Consider the following 15,193-nt stretch of genomic DNA (forward strand, 5'->3'; position numbering starts at 1 on the left):
GACTGTATGTTAATGATGTGATACATAGGAATGGAAATCAACCACTTTCAACTTATTTGGGTTTATTAGTCATTTTAGGTGAACACAAAAATGACCAAAAAATTACTTTGAACTTAGTCGATCTATGAGCTCTCAACGCATTGTGATGTGACACATTGTGAGCTTGTAGATCAGTTATTTTGGCTATTTGTCATATGACAAAGTATAGGGCTTAAGTATGTTCCACACGTCCTAGACTCTTCTCCCTTCTCTAAAACACCCTGGACAACGCTCCATAAGTCCTAGACTCTTGTCCTAGACTCTCTAGAAAACATACATTAACCACTTCAGCCCTATATACATTTTGGCCATTTGTGAGCTTGTAGATCAGCTATTTTCAACATTTCTTTTTTTGAAATTTAGATTTTTTTGGGGGGAAAACTTTTACTTTTTGTACTTTAAGTACATTTTGATGCCATTACTTTTGTACATTTACTTGAGTAAATTTTTAATTACAGACTTTTACTTGTAACAGAGTATTTCTACATTGCAGTATTGATACTTTTACTTAAGTAAAACATTTGAGTACTTTTTCCACCACTGGTGTCTCTGCATTCTATGTGTTTACCTTGTTTACTGTAAGTCACTCTGGATAAAGAGAGGTCTAATAAATGACCACACACACACACACACACACACACACACACACACACACACACACACACACACACACACACACACACACACACACACACACACACACACACACATACACACATGAAGGTTATAAAGTCAACTATGCTGGGAACTTTATTTATCTTTTCTCTGCTGTTATTGTTATTTTGAGCACCTGCTGCACATGTATCTGTTAGTTTATGATAATAATAGAAACATAAACATAATACATGCTGAGCTACCAGCTGTTCCTGCTAACCTCTGAAGTATGTGTGTGTGTGTGTGTGGGTGTGTGTGTAACATAGATGTAATTATGTTTGTTTCTCCTTGTCTTTCTCCAGGTGATGATGGTGGTGAGTATTAATATTGTTGTTATACTTATTGTTGTTGTTATGAACCTGACAACTACGCACACATGCACCCGCACACACACACACACACACACACACACACACCCGCACACACACACACACACACACACACACACACACACACACACACACACACACACACACACACACACACACACACACACACACACACACACATGTATATGTAAATAAATAACGTAAATATTGCCTTGTTTTCGTTTCCTATATTTAAATATATCTTATTTCAATTATATTAAGTTTAAACACAAAAATCACAACTTTTCCTCAATTACAAACAATTCCAACATTTTCCAAAAGTATTCCATAAATAAAATCAGAAAATGAAATACATTGCCATAAATACATTTTAAAAAGCATATAAGAAGTAGTGAAAATAGCAGATCTACAACGTGATACGTTGTGAGCTTGTAGATCTGCTGTTGTCACTTTGTGTCCCAAACTTCTAATTTCTCTTTTGAGTCTAAAAGCTTTGGGAACCAGAGCCTTAGATAATATAGAACATTATCTTGATGTGTTAGATGTACTGACTGATTGTGTTTCTGTTTTATCTGGTTTCCAGGAGAGGGGTTCTACACCTGGCTGGAAGGTAAGCAGCATCTAACATCCTTTCCTTATGTCCTTACCTAGCTTCCTTCCTTCCCTCTCTCCATCCTTCCTTCCCTCCCTCCTTTCCTTCCTTCCTTCCCTTAGTAGACTCCTACTGGTGAGAGATAGTTGTCTCTGGCCTGGCTCACACAGTTAAAACGTTTTGTCGCTGCCTTAGGTGAGGCATAAGGCCGTTTCAATTCATTTCCTATGGAAGTCACGTGGTTTGATAAAGCTGACTTGCCTCGCCGCTCTCTGGCTTTACCCCCCCCCCTCCCCTAAGGCAAGTCAGCCTCATCAAACCATGTGACTTCCATAGGGAATGAATTGAAACGGCCTTATGCCTCACCTAAGGCATAAGGCAGCCACAAAACGCTTGTTTTAATTGTGTGAGCGAGGCCTCTGAAGAGAGTGTTCTACAGGCTGATCTCAGACCAGTTCAAACAGCCATCTTCCAAATTAGGAATATTTAAAAAATCTGATCATTTATTCCATTCATTCGATGCACAAACCCTTATTCATGCCTTTGTCACAAACCACTTAGACTTCTGTAATCTTCTCTCTTTTCTGGACTCCCCAAAAAGTAAATCAATCGCCTTCAACTCGTTCAAAACACAGCAGCTAGAGTTCTTATAAGAACCAGGAGATATGATCACATTACCCTGTTCTTGCCTCACTGTACTGGCTACTAGTGGCGTTCAGAGTTGACTTTAAAATGACCTTGTGTGTTTTTAAAGCACTGAACGGACTTGCTCTACAAGCTCATAGCTTTGCTTCTGGGGGTCCCTGGAATAAAATATTTTACAAATGTTCGCTTTAAAAAATATATATTTCAAGATTTGCACAAATTGTCACGATTTAAAAAAATAGCAGATCTACAAGCTATGAGCTTGTAGATCTGCTATTTTTTAATAGCCAAAGAAATCTAAAATGTCAGCTAGAAGGAATGGTCAGCTAGTTCACTTTCACTCTTATTTTTTGTCTTATTATTTTTGTATCGTTCCTTTGTTTTTCATTTCCATCATTGAAATGCCTTTATATTTCCTGCTTATGTGTTTTATGTGAAGCACTTTGTAAACCTGTTTTTGAAAAGTGCTATAAAAATAAAGTTGATATAGTTATAATGTGTTTTATAGATCTGTGTTTAGAGAAGAGAGTGTTCTACAGGCTGATCTCAGACCAGTTATAATGTGTTTTATAGGTCTGTGTTTAGAGAAGAGAGTGTTCTACAGACTGATCTCAGGTCTGCACAGCAGCATCAACATCCACCTGTGTGCCGAGTACCTGCTGGACGGTAACTATGACAACTATTTGTTTACTAACAACATGTTAACAACATGTTAACAACATGCTAACAACATGTTAATATGTTACTATGTTAACAGAGATCTGGGGGAAGGCCTTGTGGGGTCATGTTAATGACATGCTAACAACATGTTAACAACATGCTAACATCATGTTAATATGTTACTATGTTAACAGAGATCTGGGGGAAGGCCTTGTGGGGTCATGTTAATGACATGCTAACAACATGTTAACAACATGCTAACATCATGTTAATATGTTACTATGTTAACAGAGATCTGGGGGAAGGCCTCGTGGGGTCATGTTAATGACATGCTAACAACATGCTAACAACATGCTAACATCATGTTAATATGTTACTATGTTAACAGAGATCTGGGGGAAGGCCTCGTGGGGTCATGTTAACAACATGCTAACAACATGCTAACAACATGCTAACATCATGTTAATATGTTACTACGTTAACAGAGATCTGGGGGAAGGCCTCGTGGGGTCCCAACGTTCAGGAGTTCCGTCGTCGTTTTGACCCGGCAGAGACGAAGGGAGAGGGAACCCGCCGCCTGAAGAACCTCTACATCCTGTACCTGATCGAGCTCAGAGCTCTGTCCAAGGTTATTATCATCATCATCATCATAATTATGATTATGATCATTATCATTGTCTCCGCCAGGCCGAAGGCGTGGCCGAGACAACATGTTTTGCACCCCGTCTGTCTGTCCGTCTGTTTGTCCGTCCGTCCGTCCGTGATTTTTCATATTCCATCCTGATTGGCTAAGATTGTCTTCCAAAGTGTGCAGGATTGGTCCGTTTTGAACAAAATGCCTCAAATCACACACGGCGTCCGATTGCGGTGAAACTTTGCATGCACATTCCCAAGTTTTTACCTATAACTGGACCGATCGGCGTGAAACTTTGCACACACACTCAAGCGAAGGAAAAACCTCCGCCCTGCATTTTCACATCGGCCTCTTATAGCGCCACCAGCAGGCCGACTTTTGCAAAACACTTTTCTTTTTATTACTCCTACAGATTTTGTCCAAACATCACGCACATCGGTACATAGTCATGTGATCAAGACGGATGTGTGATTCTTCATATTCCATCAGCATTGCTGGCCCACAATAACCTACCTGACCTGGGACCTGGCGGAGACCTTTTCTCTAGTCTCTTATGTTTTATTACCCCTGTCCACTAGGTGGCGCCCTACTTTGACCGAGCCTTCATCAACCTGTACACGGGTAACGGTCCAGAGGACACGGCCACCAAGGAGCAGCTGCTGCAGTTCTTTAATGAAACCAAGTAAGACACGCACACACACACACACACACACACACACACACACACACACACACTAGAGATGCTCGGATGGCCTCTCATGGTCATCCGAATCCGCGGTACAAATTAATTATCCATCCGTTATCCAACCGCGATAATTATATTATCCAATTTTAATATCCGCATCCGCACCAACCGTTTTTCCCGTATGTCAAAATATTATCATTTTCTGGTATTCCCCGTTAGTTTTGGTATTAGTTGTGCGATGCGATCAGAAAATGCATTGATTTATTCTATGGAATGTCGGTGCAGCATCCAACTGTGCGGCATCCAACTGTTGGATGCAGCACATGCGGCATCCAACATACAGCGCACTGCTCTTCAGCGCAGCACAGCAGCACTGGTTAAAAAAAAAAAAAAAAAGACGCACCGACATTCCATAGGCTAAATCAATGCATTTTGTGATCGCATCGCACAGAGGCTGCTCTACACACTCACACAGACACAAGCATGCAGAGATTTAGCTATTTTATGGATAGATATATTAGATGTCATTAATTTATTTACCACAATATTTCACCCGCGGTTTATCCGATATTAATTAATAATTATATTTGATTGACCCAAATCCACCCAAACTGCGGTCAACCGCGGCTAAAACCGCGATCCGCGCATCTCTAACACGCACGCACGCACGCACGCACGCACGCACACACACACACACACACACACACAGCTGCCGGTCTTTATTGAAAACAAGTAAGACACAATAAGGCACAGAAGCTGAAATTGATCCCCGCCTCCCCTCTACTTCCGTTTCATCTTTGCAGGCGTGTAAATCTTTCCTACTGTAAATCTAATTTGTCGGAGCATTTACCGCTTGCTGCTTAGCTTAGCAGAAATGAAAATTCAAAAATATCTTTTAAAGATATTTTTAATGGTATAAAAGAAAGTCTTCCACACAGTTGTTTTGTTTTGTTACAGAGCGTTCCCCATGCACTTTGATGAGAAGTCCATGTTCTATATGTCTATTTCTATAGACATACTGCATATATAAAGAACCTCTCTGTGTTGTTACAGAGCGTTCCTCATGTTCTATATGTCTATTTCTATAGACATACTGCATATATAAAGAACCTCTTTGTGTTGTTACAGAGCGTTCCTCATGTTCTATATGTCTATTTCTATAGACATACTGCATATATAAAGAACCTCTTTGTGTTGTTACAGAGCGTTTCCCATGTTCTATATGTCTATTTCTATAGACATACTGCATATATAAAGAACCTCTTTGTGTTGTTACAGAGCGTTTCCCATGTTCTATATGTCTATTTCTATAGACATACTGCATATATAAAGAACCTCTTTGTGTTGTTACAGAGCGTTCCTCATGTTCTATATGTCTATTTCTATAGACATACTGCATATATAAAGAACCTCTTTGTGTTGTTACAGAGCGTTTCCCATGTTCTATATGTCTATTTCTATAGACATACTGCATATATAAAGAAACTCTTGTTATAAAGAACCTCTCTGTGTTGTTACAGAGCGTTCCTCATGTTCTATATGTCTATTTCTATAGACATACTGCATATATAAAGAACCTCTTTGTGTTGTTACAGAGCGTTTCCCATGTTCTATATGTCTATTTCTATAGACATACTGCATATATAAAGAACCTCTTTGTGTTGTTACAGAGCGTTTCCCATGTTCTATATGTCTATTTCTATAGACATACTGCATATATAAAGAACCTCTTTGTGTTGTTACAGAGCGTTTCCCATGTTCTATATGTCTATTTCTATAGACATACTGCATATATAAAGAACCTCTTTGTGTTGTTACAGAGCGTTCCTCATGTTCTATATGTCTATTTCTATAGACATACTGCATATATAAAGAACCTCTTTGTGTTGTTACAGAGCGTTTCCCATGTTCTATATGTCTATTTCTATAGACATACTGCATATATAAAGAACCTCTCTGTGTTGTTACAGAGCGTTTCCCATGTTCTATATGTCTATTTCTATAGACATACTGCATATATAAAGAACCTCTCTGTGTTGTTACAGAGCGTTTCCCATGTTCTATATGTCTATTTCTATAGACATACTGCATATATAAAGAACCTCTCTGTGTTGTTACAGAGCGTTTCCCATGTTCTATATGTCTATTTCTATAGACATACTGCATATATAAAGAACCTCTCTGTGTTGTTACAGAGCGTTTCCCATGCACTTTGATGAGAAGTCCATGTTCGCTGGAGAACAAAAGGAAGCCAAAGTTTTAAAGGTACAGTAACATTTAAAACATTTTATCCCCTTGCCAGCGTAATTACCTTAAATAGATGATATTTTGTGTACAAAAAAAATAAAACAAAAACGTCTCTGTGGGTTGGGGGAGGGATCCGTGTATCTGTTACAGGGTGAATGGAGAACCAGGGTGATTGAAGAAGGCTCGCTCGTTTTTACCCACCCAGCAATTCTGTAGAAGAAACACTAGAGGGAGCCACAAGCCAGGCTTGTGCACAAGCACATATGGCCGTGACCACCCACACACACACAGTCACACACACACACACACACACACACATGCGCGCGCACGCACACGCGCTCATGCTTTCAATGGACTGTTAAGATACTTTTATTGTGTTCTGCTGGCTTTTGTTTTAGTTTCTCCCTGACACACACACACACACACACACACACACACACACACACACACACACACACACACACACACACACACACACACACACACACACACACACACACACACAGTGATCCATGAAAAGAACTATTCTGTCCCTATCGGTTTACAAATCAAACGGCGCTGAGTCGACTAGTGGAGCGTCGGCCGGTCACCGCGGGCACTCGCGCCTGGAGGCGCGAGGGCGCGCTTCCTCGGCCTCAAGCTCCACTAAGTCGGCGCGCCGTGCGTGTGAACGCGTGTTCAGCGTTCCCCTCATAGATATTATGGTTCCCCTAGCTTAGCTTCCTGGTTGCTATGTGGGGGGGAACAACAAAAGACAGGTCTCCGTCGGCGCATCAAAGCCACGCCTCTCCGCGCTCTCCTTCTCCTCCTCGGAGGAGGAGAAGGAGAGAAGGAGAGGACGGGACGGTTTAAAACGCGAGGAGGAGGAGGAGGCTCCTCTTCCTCCTCGCGAGCCTCGCGTAATAACCCCCCGCCTCGCAGCGCCGTCCTCCTCCTCCTCCTCGCGAGCCTCGCTAATAAACCCTGTCTCGAAAAGCCCCGCCTCGCCCCGAAGGAGCCCCGTGCCTAAAAACGAGCGCTCTGTCTTCAATCACCCTGGATCTCCATTCACCCTGTGACATATCCACTGGAACGATAACATTCCAACCACGATCGGCCATTTTGGGGCTGTGGCCCGTTGAAAACCCACAGTGAACACACGCACGCGAACCCACACATACACACATATATCTAAGCACACACAGAGCGTCCCGTTGCGTCGTGACCCCTCCCCCCCCACACACACACAACCGTAATAATGTTTTCTTGTGTACAGTGCGGCTAGACCCACACGCGTCGCAAACCCCCCCCCCCCCCCCAGGCGGCACAGTAACTACTGTATGTAATCTATGGATTTGACGCATGCGCAGTTTGATCATTCTTCCCATAGCTCGCGGGGCCATCCCACAGCTGGACAGCCGTAACCATGGCGACATTCTTTTACATAAAAACGCTATGTGTGCAAATTCAGATCAATTGCTCCAGCCACTGAGAAGAGATGTTGGCCTCACCACCACCTACAGAGCTTTGTCCAATTATATAGGAGGATGTTAGGGACTAGTGGAGAAGAAAAGACAAGTCGTTTTATGTTTGTTTGCGCTCGGGTGTTGCGCTCTGAAAATAGCAGATCTACAAGCTAAATATTGTATTGTACTTTTGTACTTTTAGGTAAGTACATTTTGAATTCCAGACTTTCATTTGTAACGGAGTATTTCTACATTACAGTATTGATACTTTTACTTTGGTACTTAAGTAACATTTTGAGTACTTTTTCCACCACTTTGCTGAGGGCAGGTCATTGACTCAGAGATAAACACATGCTGGTTCACATCTCTATCAGGTTGAAGAGCTTATTTTTAGCTCGTCACATTCACTCCCCCAGCACACCTTACATCATATCACTGAGTCACAACAACTCTTAAATACTTACGTATGTATGAATGATATACAAGCTCATATTGGCCACGGACCCCCATCTCAAAATATGTTGTTCCAGGGACCCCCCATAAGCAAAGATTTCAGTCGCTTTAAAAATATTTATATTCAAAGATGTGCACCAAATTCACACCATTTTTCAAAAATAGCAGATCTACAAGCTCCTCTGGGCACCTTTCACACTGTTTCACAAAGCGCTTATTAGGATTTGTTGGTCATACAAACATTTTAATTTGTGAGATTCTATTTTGCTTCAATCCACTGTGTGTATAACTGTACACATACACCTCCTATCACCTCCTCTGTGTGTATCACATACACCTCCTATCACCTCCTCTGTGTGTATCACATACACCTCCTATCACCTCCTCTGTGTGTATCACATACACCTCCTATCACCTCCTCTGTGTGTATCACATACACCTCCTATCACCTCCTCTGTGTGTATTACATACACCTCCTATCACCTCCTCTGTGTGTATCACATACACCTCCTATCACCTCCTCTGTGTGTATCACATACACCTCCTATCACCTCCTCTGTGTGTATCACATACACCTCCTATCACCTCCTCTAAACAGCTGTTGTTCTCCTGCAGGAGGAGTTCCGTCTCCATTTCAAGAACATCAGTAGGATCATGGATTGTGTCGGCTGCAGTAAATGTCGTCTGTGGGGAAAGCTGCAGGTAAGAAGCATCTATACTAGAGTTAAGTCTGTGGGGAAAGCTGCAGGTAAGAAGCATCTATACTAGAGTTAAGTCTGTGGGGAAAGCTGCAGGTAAGAAGCATCTATACTAGAGTTAAGTTTGTGGGGAAAGCTGCAGGTAAGAAGCATCTATACTAGAGTTAAGTTTGTGGGGAAAGCTGCAGGTAAGAAGCATCTATACTAGAGTTAAGTCTGTGGGGAAAGCTGCAGGTAAGAAGCATCTATACTAGAGTTAAGTTTGTGGGGAAAGCTGCAGGTAAGAAGCATCTATACTAGAGTTAAGTCTGTGGGGAAAGCTGCAGGTAAGAAGCATCTATACTAGAGTTAAGTTTGTGGGGAAAGCTGCAGGTAAGAAGCATCTATACTAGAGTTAAGTTTGTGGGGAAAGCTGCAGGTAAGAAGCATCTATACTAGAGTTAAGTCTGTGGGGAAAGCTGCAGGTAAGAAGCATCTATACTAGAGTTAAGTTTGTGGGGAAAGCTGCAGGTAAGAAGCATCTATACTAGAGTTAAGTTTGTGGGGAAAGCTGCAGGTAAGAAGCATCTATACTAGAGTTAAGTCTGTGGGGAAAGCTGCAGGTAAGAAGCATCTATACTAGAGTTAAGTCTGTGGGGAAAGCTGCAGGTAAGAAGCATCTATACTAGAGTTAAGTCCGTGGGGAAAGCTGCAGGTAAGAAGCATCTATACTGGAGTTAAGTTTGTGGGGAAAGCTGCAGGTAAGAAGCATCTATACTAGAGTTAAAGATGCAGTGCAGTGACATTTTCGGTCATTTTATTTTGAAGATTCGGTCTGAAACGTCGTCTCAACCGACTCTCAACCAATCAGAAGGTCCCATCCCTTCAGGCTATGGGACGTTGGAATCAAAGTTGCATCACCCCTGTATTAAAGCTACTAAAATACGCGATCTAGCGTAAGTCCCACAGGCTCCGTTTTTTAGCTGCGGTGGACCACTATTTGGGCATTTAGCATCGCGCAAGGGACATTCCCGTGGCCGAGTTGCTATCTTGCGACACCAGCCTTATTCCTAAAACATTTGCGCTAACCCTTGCATTATGCAGAGGTGTGGTTTGGGCGTTACATTAAAGGGATTCTAGGTAACTTTAAGCTTAAATTAAAACATATTTATATATATTGCATTTCTTTCCCCTCTATCAGCCACTATTTAACTCATTCCGTGCCGTCACGTTTTTCATAAGCCCAGAGTCATTGGCATTTGAAAAAATAAAATAAAAAAAAGTTCAGAACCCAAGATATGATGATTTGAAGATTTGCTGCTCCATTCACTTCTTGTTTAACTTCTTACTGAAAAAGGCTGGATCTCGGCTCCTAAACACTTTTTTTTTAACAATGTATTTTTGGCCTTGGCACAGGGGTGATAAAGCCAGAAATAAGTTTGGTGAATGAGTTAAAGGAGAATACCGGACAAATTAAGTGTTGTCTTTGATGTCTCGTTACTCACCTACCGACGTGAACTGGTTGCTTGTTTCCAGAACCTGGCAACACGAGTTGCCAGGTTCTGGAAAGAAACAAGCATCCAGTGTTAAATCGTTCGCCATTAACGGTGGCCTCGCAGGAATTTTCAGCGCATGTTTGACTATCATGAGACTCCACAATGACTAGCAGTAGAGAAAAAAACAACTTTGGATCGGTTATAATAGACGAATCTCCCTAACCCACGCGCTCCCATTATGAACGGAGGGGGTTTAAAAAATGACGACAGGGGAATCTATGGAAAAAAAGAACGCCACTTTTCACGTCGGTAGGTGAGTAACGAGACATCAAAGACAACACTTAATTTGTCCGGTATTCTCCTTTAATGATGTTGGGGTGTTTTCCTGCATTGAAACACAGTCCTCTTTCTGAAATCCCTATTTTCCTACTATTTATGTTTTGACATCCTGGTGTCCGGGGCGTAACTGAAACGCACGCATGTGCGCCTCCATGCACGTCCGTGTCCGTGTGAACTGTCCTATCAGCGTCCTCGCTCAATGTGCTGTGATTGACAGCGAAGGCTGGCCAATCAGGTGGCGAGTTCGAGTGAAACCGAATGGAACCGAGTCCAGACTGAGTGACCCGAGCAAAAACGAGCGGCAGCCATCTTTTCTGTGCGCTATTTTCTCCGCTGTTTTAAAACTTTAAAAAGCTCTCAAACTTCAATTTTGAGGCACGGAATGCACTTTTAAGATATCGTTCGGATAGAATTTAGTTGTTTAACTTCATATATGTGGTCAATTAATCATGACCTATTTAAAGATACAAATTCAGAGAACCGACAGGGGCGGGCAGTGACACGCATGTATCTGAATAAAGCAACCTATTTTCGGCATGGCCCGTTCAGAAGTCCCCCTGCGTCACTTGTCTGGTGGTCGGGGAAACAAACTGCAGATGAGGGGGGGGGGGGGGGGGGGGGGTGGAGTGGAGTGGTGGTGTTTGACAACATATTTTTTCGTTTTTTGATCTCTGAAGTTGCCTAGAATCCCTTTAATACAACCAATCGTGCCGGGTGCCATTGCCTTTAAGAGCCGGCTGTGCTATGCCTCATGCCCAGTGCTATGTACGCTCTCTCTCACTCTCTGCACATGGAAGAGTCAGTCTGACATTGAATATATATATATATATATATATGTTTTAAAGCAAACATTTTTAACTCAAATCTTTGCTTCTGGGGATTAATGTCAAAATTAACTGTGTGTGTGTGTGTGTGTGTGTGTGTGTGTGTGTGTGTGTGTGTGTGTGTGTGTGTGTGTGTGTGTGTGTGTGTGTGTGTGTGTGTGTGTGTGTGTGTGTGTGTGTGTGTGTGTGTGTGTGTGTGTGTGTGTGTGTGTGTGTGTGTGCGCGCGTACGTATAGACTCAGGGTCTGGGCACGGCGTTGAAGATCCTCTTCTCAGAGAAGGAGATCCAGAAGCTTGCAGAACATTCTCCGTCTGCAGGCTTCCAGCTCACCAGGCAGGAGATCGTCGGCCTGCTCAATGGCTTCAGCAGGTTTGGAACCTTCAACCTCTTACTGTTCTGATGGGAAATGGTTACATCTAATTGACTGTATTAGTCCAGGCAAACCAGCTCATTTTGGACCTCAAAAATCAAAGTCTTTGAAACAGAATGTTCTTCTTCACAGATACTAAAAGTCCTAAGAAGTCCTACAGTAGTTGCGGAAATATGTTTAACCCATTAAGAGACCTGAAGCCGATTCTATAAACGTTTTCTAAATCTCAGCAGTATTCTGAAAAAAACATGTTTCTATATCACTGGTGCACAAACTTTTTCATGTCAAGGACCCCAAAAATGATATTATATGTATTTGGCCGCGGACCCCCATCTCAAAATAGTTTGTTCCAGGGACCCCCCAGAAGCAAAGATTTGAGTTAAAAATGTTATATTAAACAGTATATATTCCAAGATTCACACACATTTTCATGATTTCTCAAAAATAGCAGATCTACAAGCTCGTAGCGGGGCACTCGGTGCCACGCTACGAGCTTGTAGATCTGCTATTTTTGAATAGCCAAAGTGTAAAATAATGCTTTTTAACTCGAACTCGAAAAGTGACACAGATGCGTTCCAGGTCTTAAAGGGTTAATTAACATTGACTCACCATCATGTTAAATGGCTTTTTGACGATGTTGGTGGACATCTTGGATTGATGCCAATTAAACATACTTCCTCAACTAGGATTTCTTAGGACTTTTAGTATGTTGTTCAGGACAGCTCATTGACATGATGTATGGTTGAAAAAAAAAAATCTGTTTTAATTACTTTGATGGGAAATGCTGCTAGAATATCTGGTAATAACACCCTGTAGTTCTGTAATATTGGTTCAAAATGGCTTTATATATTTTATCTGAATTCCTCTCCTCAAAATGTCATTGGAAGTTAATTGAAGTCTCAGACGAATGTAAATTGGACTCACCATCATGTTATATGGCTTTTTGACAAGAATTGGCGGCCATTTTGGATTGATGCCAATTAAACATATTTCCGCAACTATGATTTCTTAGGACTTTTTAGTATGTTGTTCTGGTGACCTGATAGAAGTGATCTGTGAAGAAGGACTATATCTCCTCCTCTCCTCCTCCAGGTTATCCACCAGTATCCACCAGCTCCATAGTTTCCGTGCCTTGCTCAAAGAGAAGAGGTAACAGACGCCCCCACCCTCCATGGCCAGGAGGTGGCGCCGCTCCAGCCCACAGGCAACTGCAATAGTCTTATTCCTAAACCCCCCAGAATAAGACCCGGTGTATCAGGGAATGATGTCAGGATCCACACTGAAGCCCCTCCCCCCTCCCCCCCACGTGTGTGTGTCACCTTTGACCTCTGTTAGCTTCTACAACCATTTCTTAACGTTTGTCTTCCTGACGTTAAGAAAACAAAACATCGCTCCAAAAAAAATGACGTTAGAATCCGAAACGTGGCTCAAAACGACGCGTTTGTCGCCTCCGTAGTTCTGTTGGTTAACACATTGAATGCCAATCGCGTAGATCTACGCGAACCTATTTAAAGCCGCAGCGTGCCAGTCGCGTAGATCTACGCGAACCGCCGATTCCCATTGTAATCGCCCAAGGTGCACTTTCCGAATTTTTTTGATCCATTTCCGTTTCCGGTTTCCGGTCGGAAACGGAATTATTCGGGTTCCGGTTTTTTCGATCGTATCCGCTTCCTGTCTGGGATCCTGTTTAAAACTCGATTTTCTCTGGTTGTTGTTTTTCTCCTCGCTGATCACTGTTTAGCGTGTATCGGCTGTAGCTTCAAGATGGCGGCTCGCATTTGGAAACTGTTTTCGCTGGCCGTTTCTCACGGATCCGCTGTGTGTTTAGAACCAAATGAACGCGCACTTTTAACTTATTTAGCGAGGTCTGTGGCGACATGATAAAAACAAAAAAACAACAATAAAACGCTGGCACTGGTGAGTACATTATGAGATTAAACTCTGGCATGGAATGTGTTAATAATTCAAATCACTACGATTTATTTTTTCTTCTCCGCAACGTATCTAGTTCTGTAATTTATGCTTCTGTCGTACGGCGGTTTGTCACGCGTCGAAATTACACAAACCTACAAACTAGGAGTTCGTAGGTTTGGCAGGTTATGTTCGACACGCGCCTTCGCGCTCAGCAAAGCATAAATCGGGGCTTAATCTTTTCTCTGAACTAAGACTTAATCCATTCAACGCTGGGAACGCATCTGTGTCATTTTTAGATCTACAAGCTCGTAGCGCCGTGCTACGAGCTTGTAGATCTGCTATTTTTTAGAAAAATCTTGAACATTTTGTGCAAGTCTTTGAATACATATATTTTATCTTTGCTTTTGGGGGGGGGGGGTCCCTGGGACAACATATTTTGGGGATCGGCGGGCAAACACATATATTTGGGGGGTCCTTGACATGAAAAAGAGCACCACTGAAATTATAGCAACATAAGTTTTTCAGAAAACTGTTAGGAGTTAAAAGACATTTATAAAGATTTGCACACATTTTCTAAAAAAAAAATTGTCTAAAAAAATTGCAGATCTACAAGCTCATAGCGCGGCCCTCGGTGCCACGCTATGAGCTTGTATATCTGCTATTTTTTTTAATAGCCAAAGGAATCTAAAAATGACACGGACGTGTTCCCGAGTTGAAAAGGTTCAAAGAGCTTACAGTAGGTTAAAGGGTTAATTCAATGCTTTAGTTTTCTTTTAAATGGTTTCAATCATCGTGATTCTCTTCTGGTTTTTGTCTGGACTTTTGTTTTGTTTTAAAGTTTAATTGTAACATTCAGCTCATTCATACACCATGAAAATAATGTGAATACTGTTGTAGATAATCTTATAAAACATATAAGGCTGTCTTCCTATTGGATGACAGGCTGTTTATAGAGAGAAATGCTGTCTTCCTATTGGACGACAGGCTTGTTTATAGAGAGAAAGGCTTGTTTTCCTATTGGATGACAGGCTTGTTTATAGAGAGAAAGGATGTTTTCCTATTGGATGAGAGGCTGTTTATAACAGGAAGGTTCTTTTCTATTGGATGACAGGCTGTTTATAATTGACAAAGGCTGTTTTCTATTGGACGACCGAGGAATAATAGGACTAATGTTTATAAGAGTAAGACC

General features: G+C 41.9%; 1 protein-coding gene across 1 annotated transcript in view; it reads left to right on the forward strand.

The window, feature by feature from the left end:
• LOC308097388 (ERO1-like protein beta) overlaps positions 1-15,193 on the forward strand; it is a 44,019-nt gene that overhangs the window by 26,059 nt on the left and 2,767 nt on the right. Inside the window, exons 9-16 of the mRNA XM_080445144.1 lie at positions 1,606-1,632; positions 2,833-2,925; positions 3,405-3,547; positions 4,132-4,235; positions 6,434-6,503; positions 8,999-9,085; positions 11,956-12,089; positions 13,183-15,193. The exon at positions 13,183-15,193 is cut by the window's right edge and continues 2,767 nt beyond it. Of these exons, the coding sequence (XP_080301270.1) occupies positions 1,606-1,632; positions 2,833-2,925; positions 3,405-3,547; positions 4,132-4,235; positions 6,434-6,503; positions 8,999-9,085; positions 11,956-12,089; positions 13,183-13,243 (719 nt within the window). The 3' untranslated portion in view covers positions 13,244-15,193. The remainder of the gene's footprint in view (positions 1-1,605; positions 1,633-2,832; positions 2,926-3,404; positions 3,548-4,131; positions 4,236-6,433; positions 6,504-8,998; positions 9,086-11,955; positions 12,090-13,182) is intronic.

The sequence above is a fragment of the Gymnoscopelus braueri genome (genome assembly GCF_963280865.1).
Source record: "Gymnoscopelus braueri genome assembly, chromosome: 2".
NCBI lineage: Eukaryota > Metazoa > Chordata > Actinopteri > Myctophiformes > Myctophidae > Gymnoscopelus > Gymnoscopelus braueri.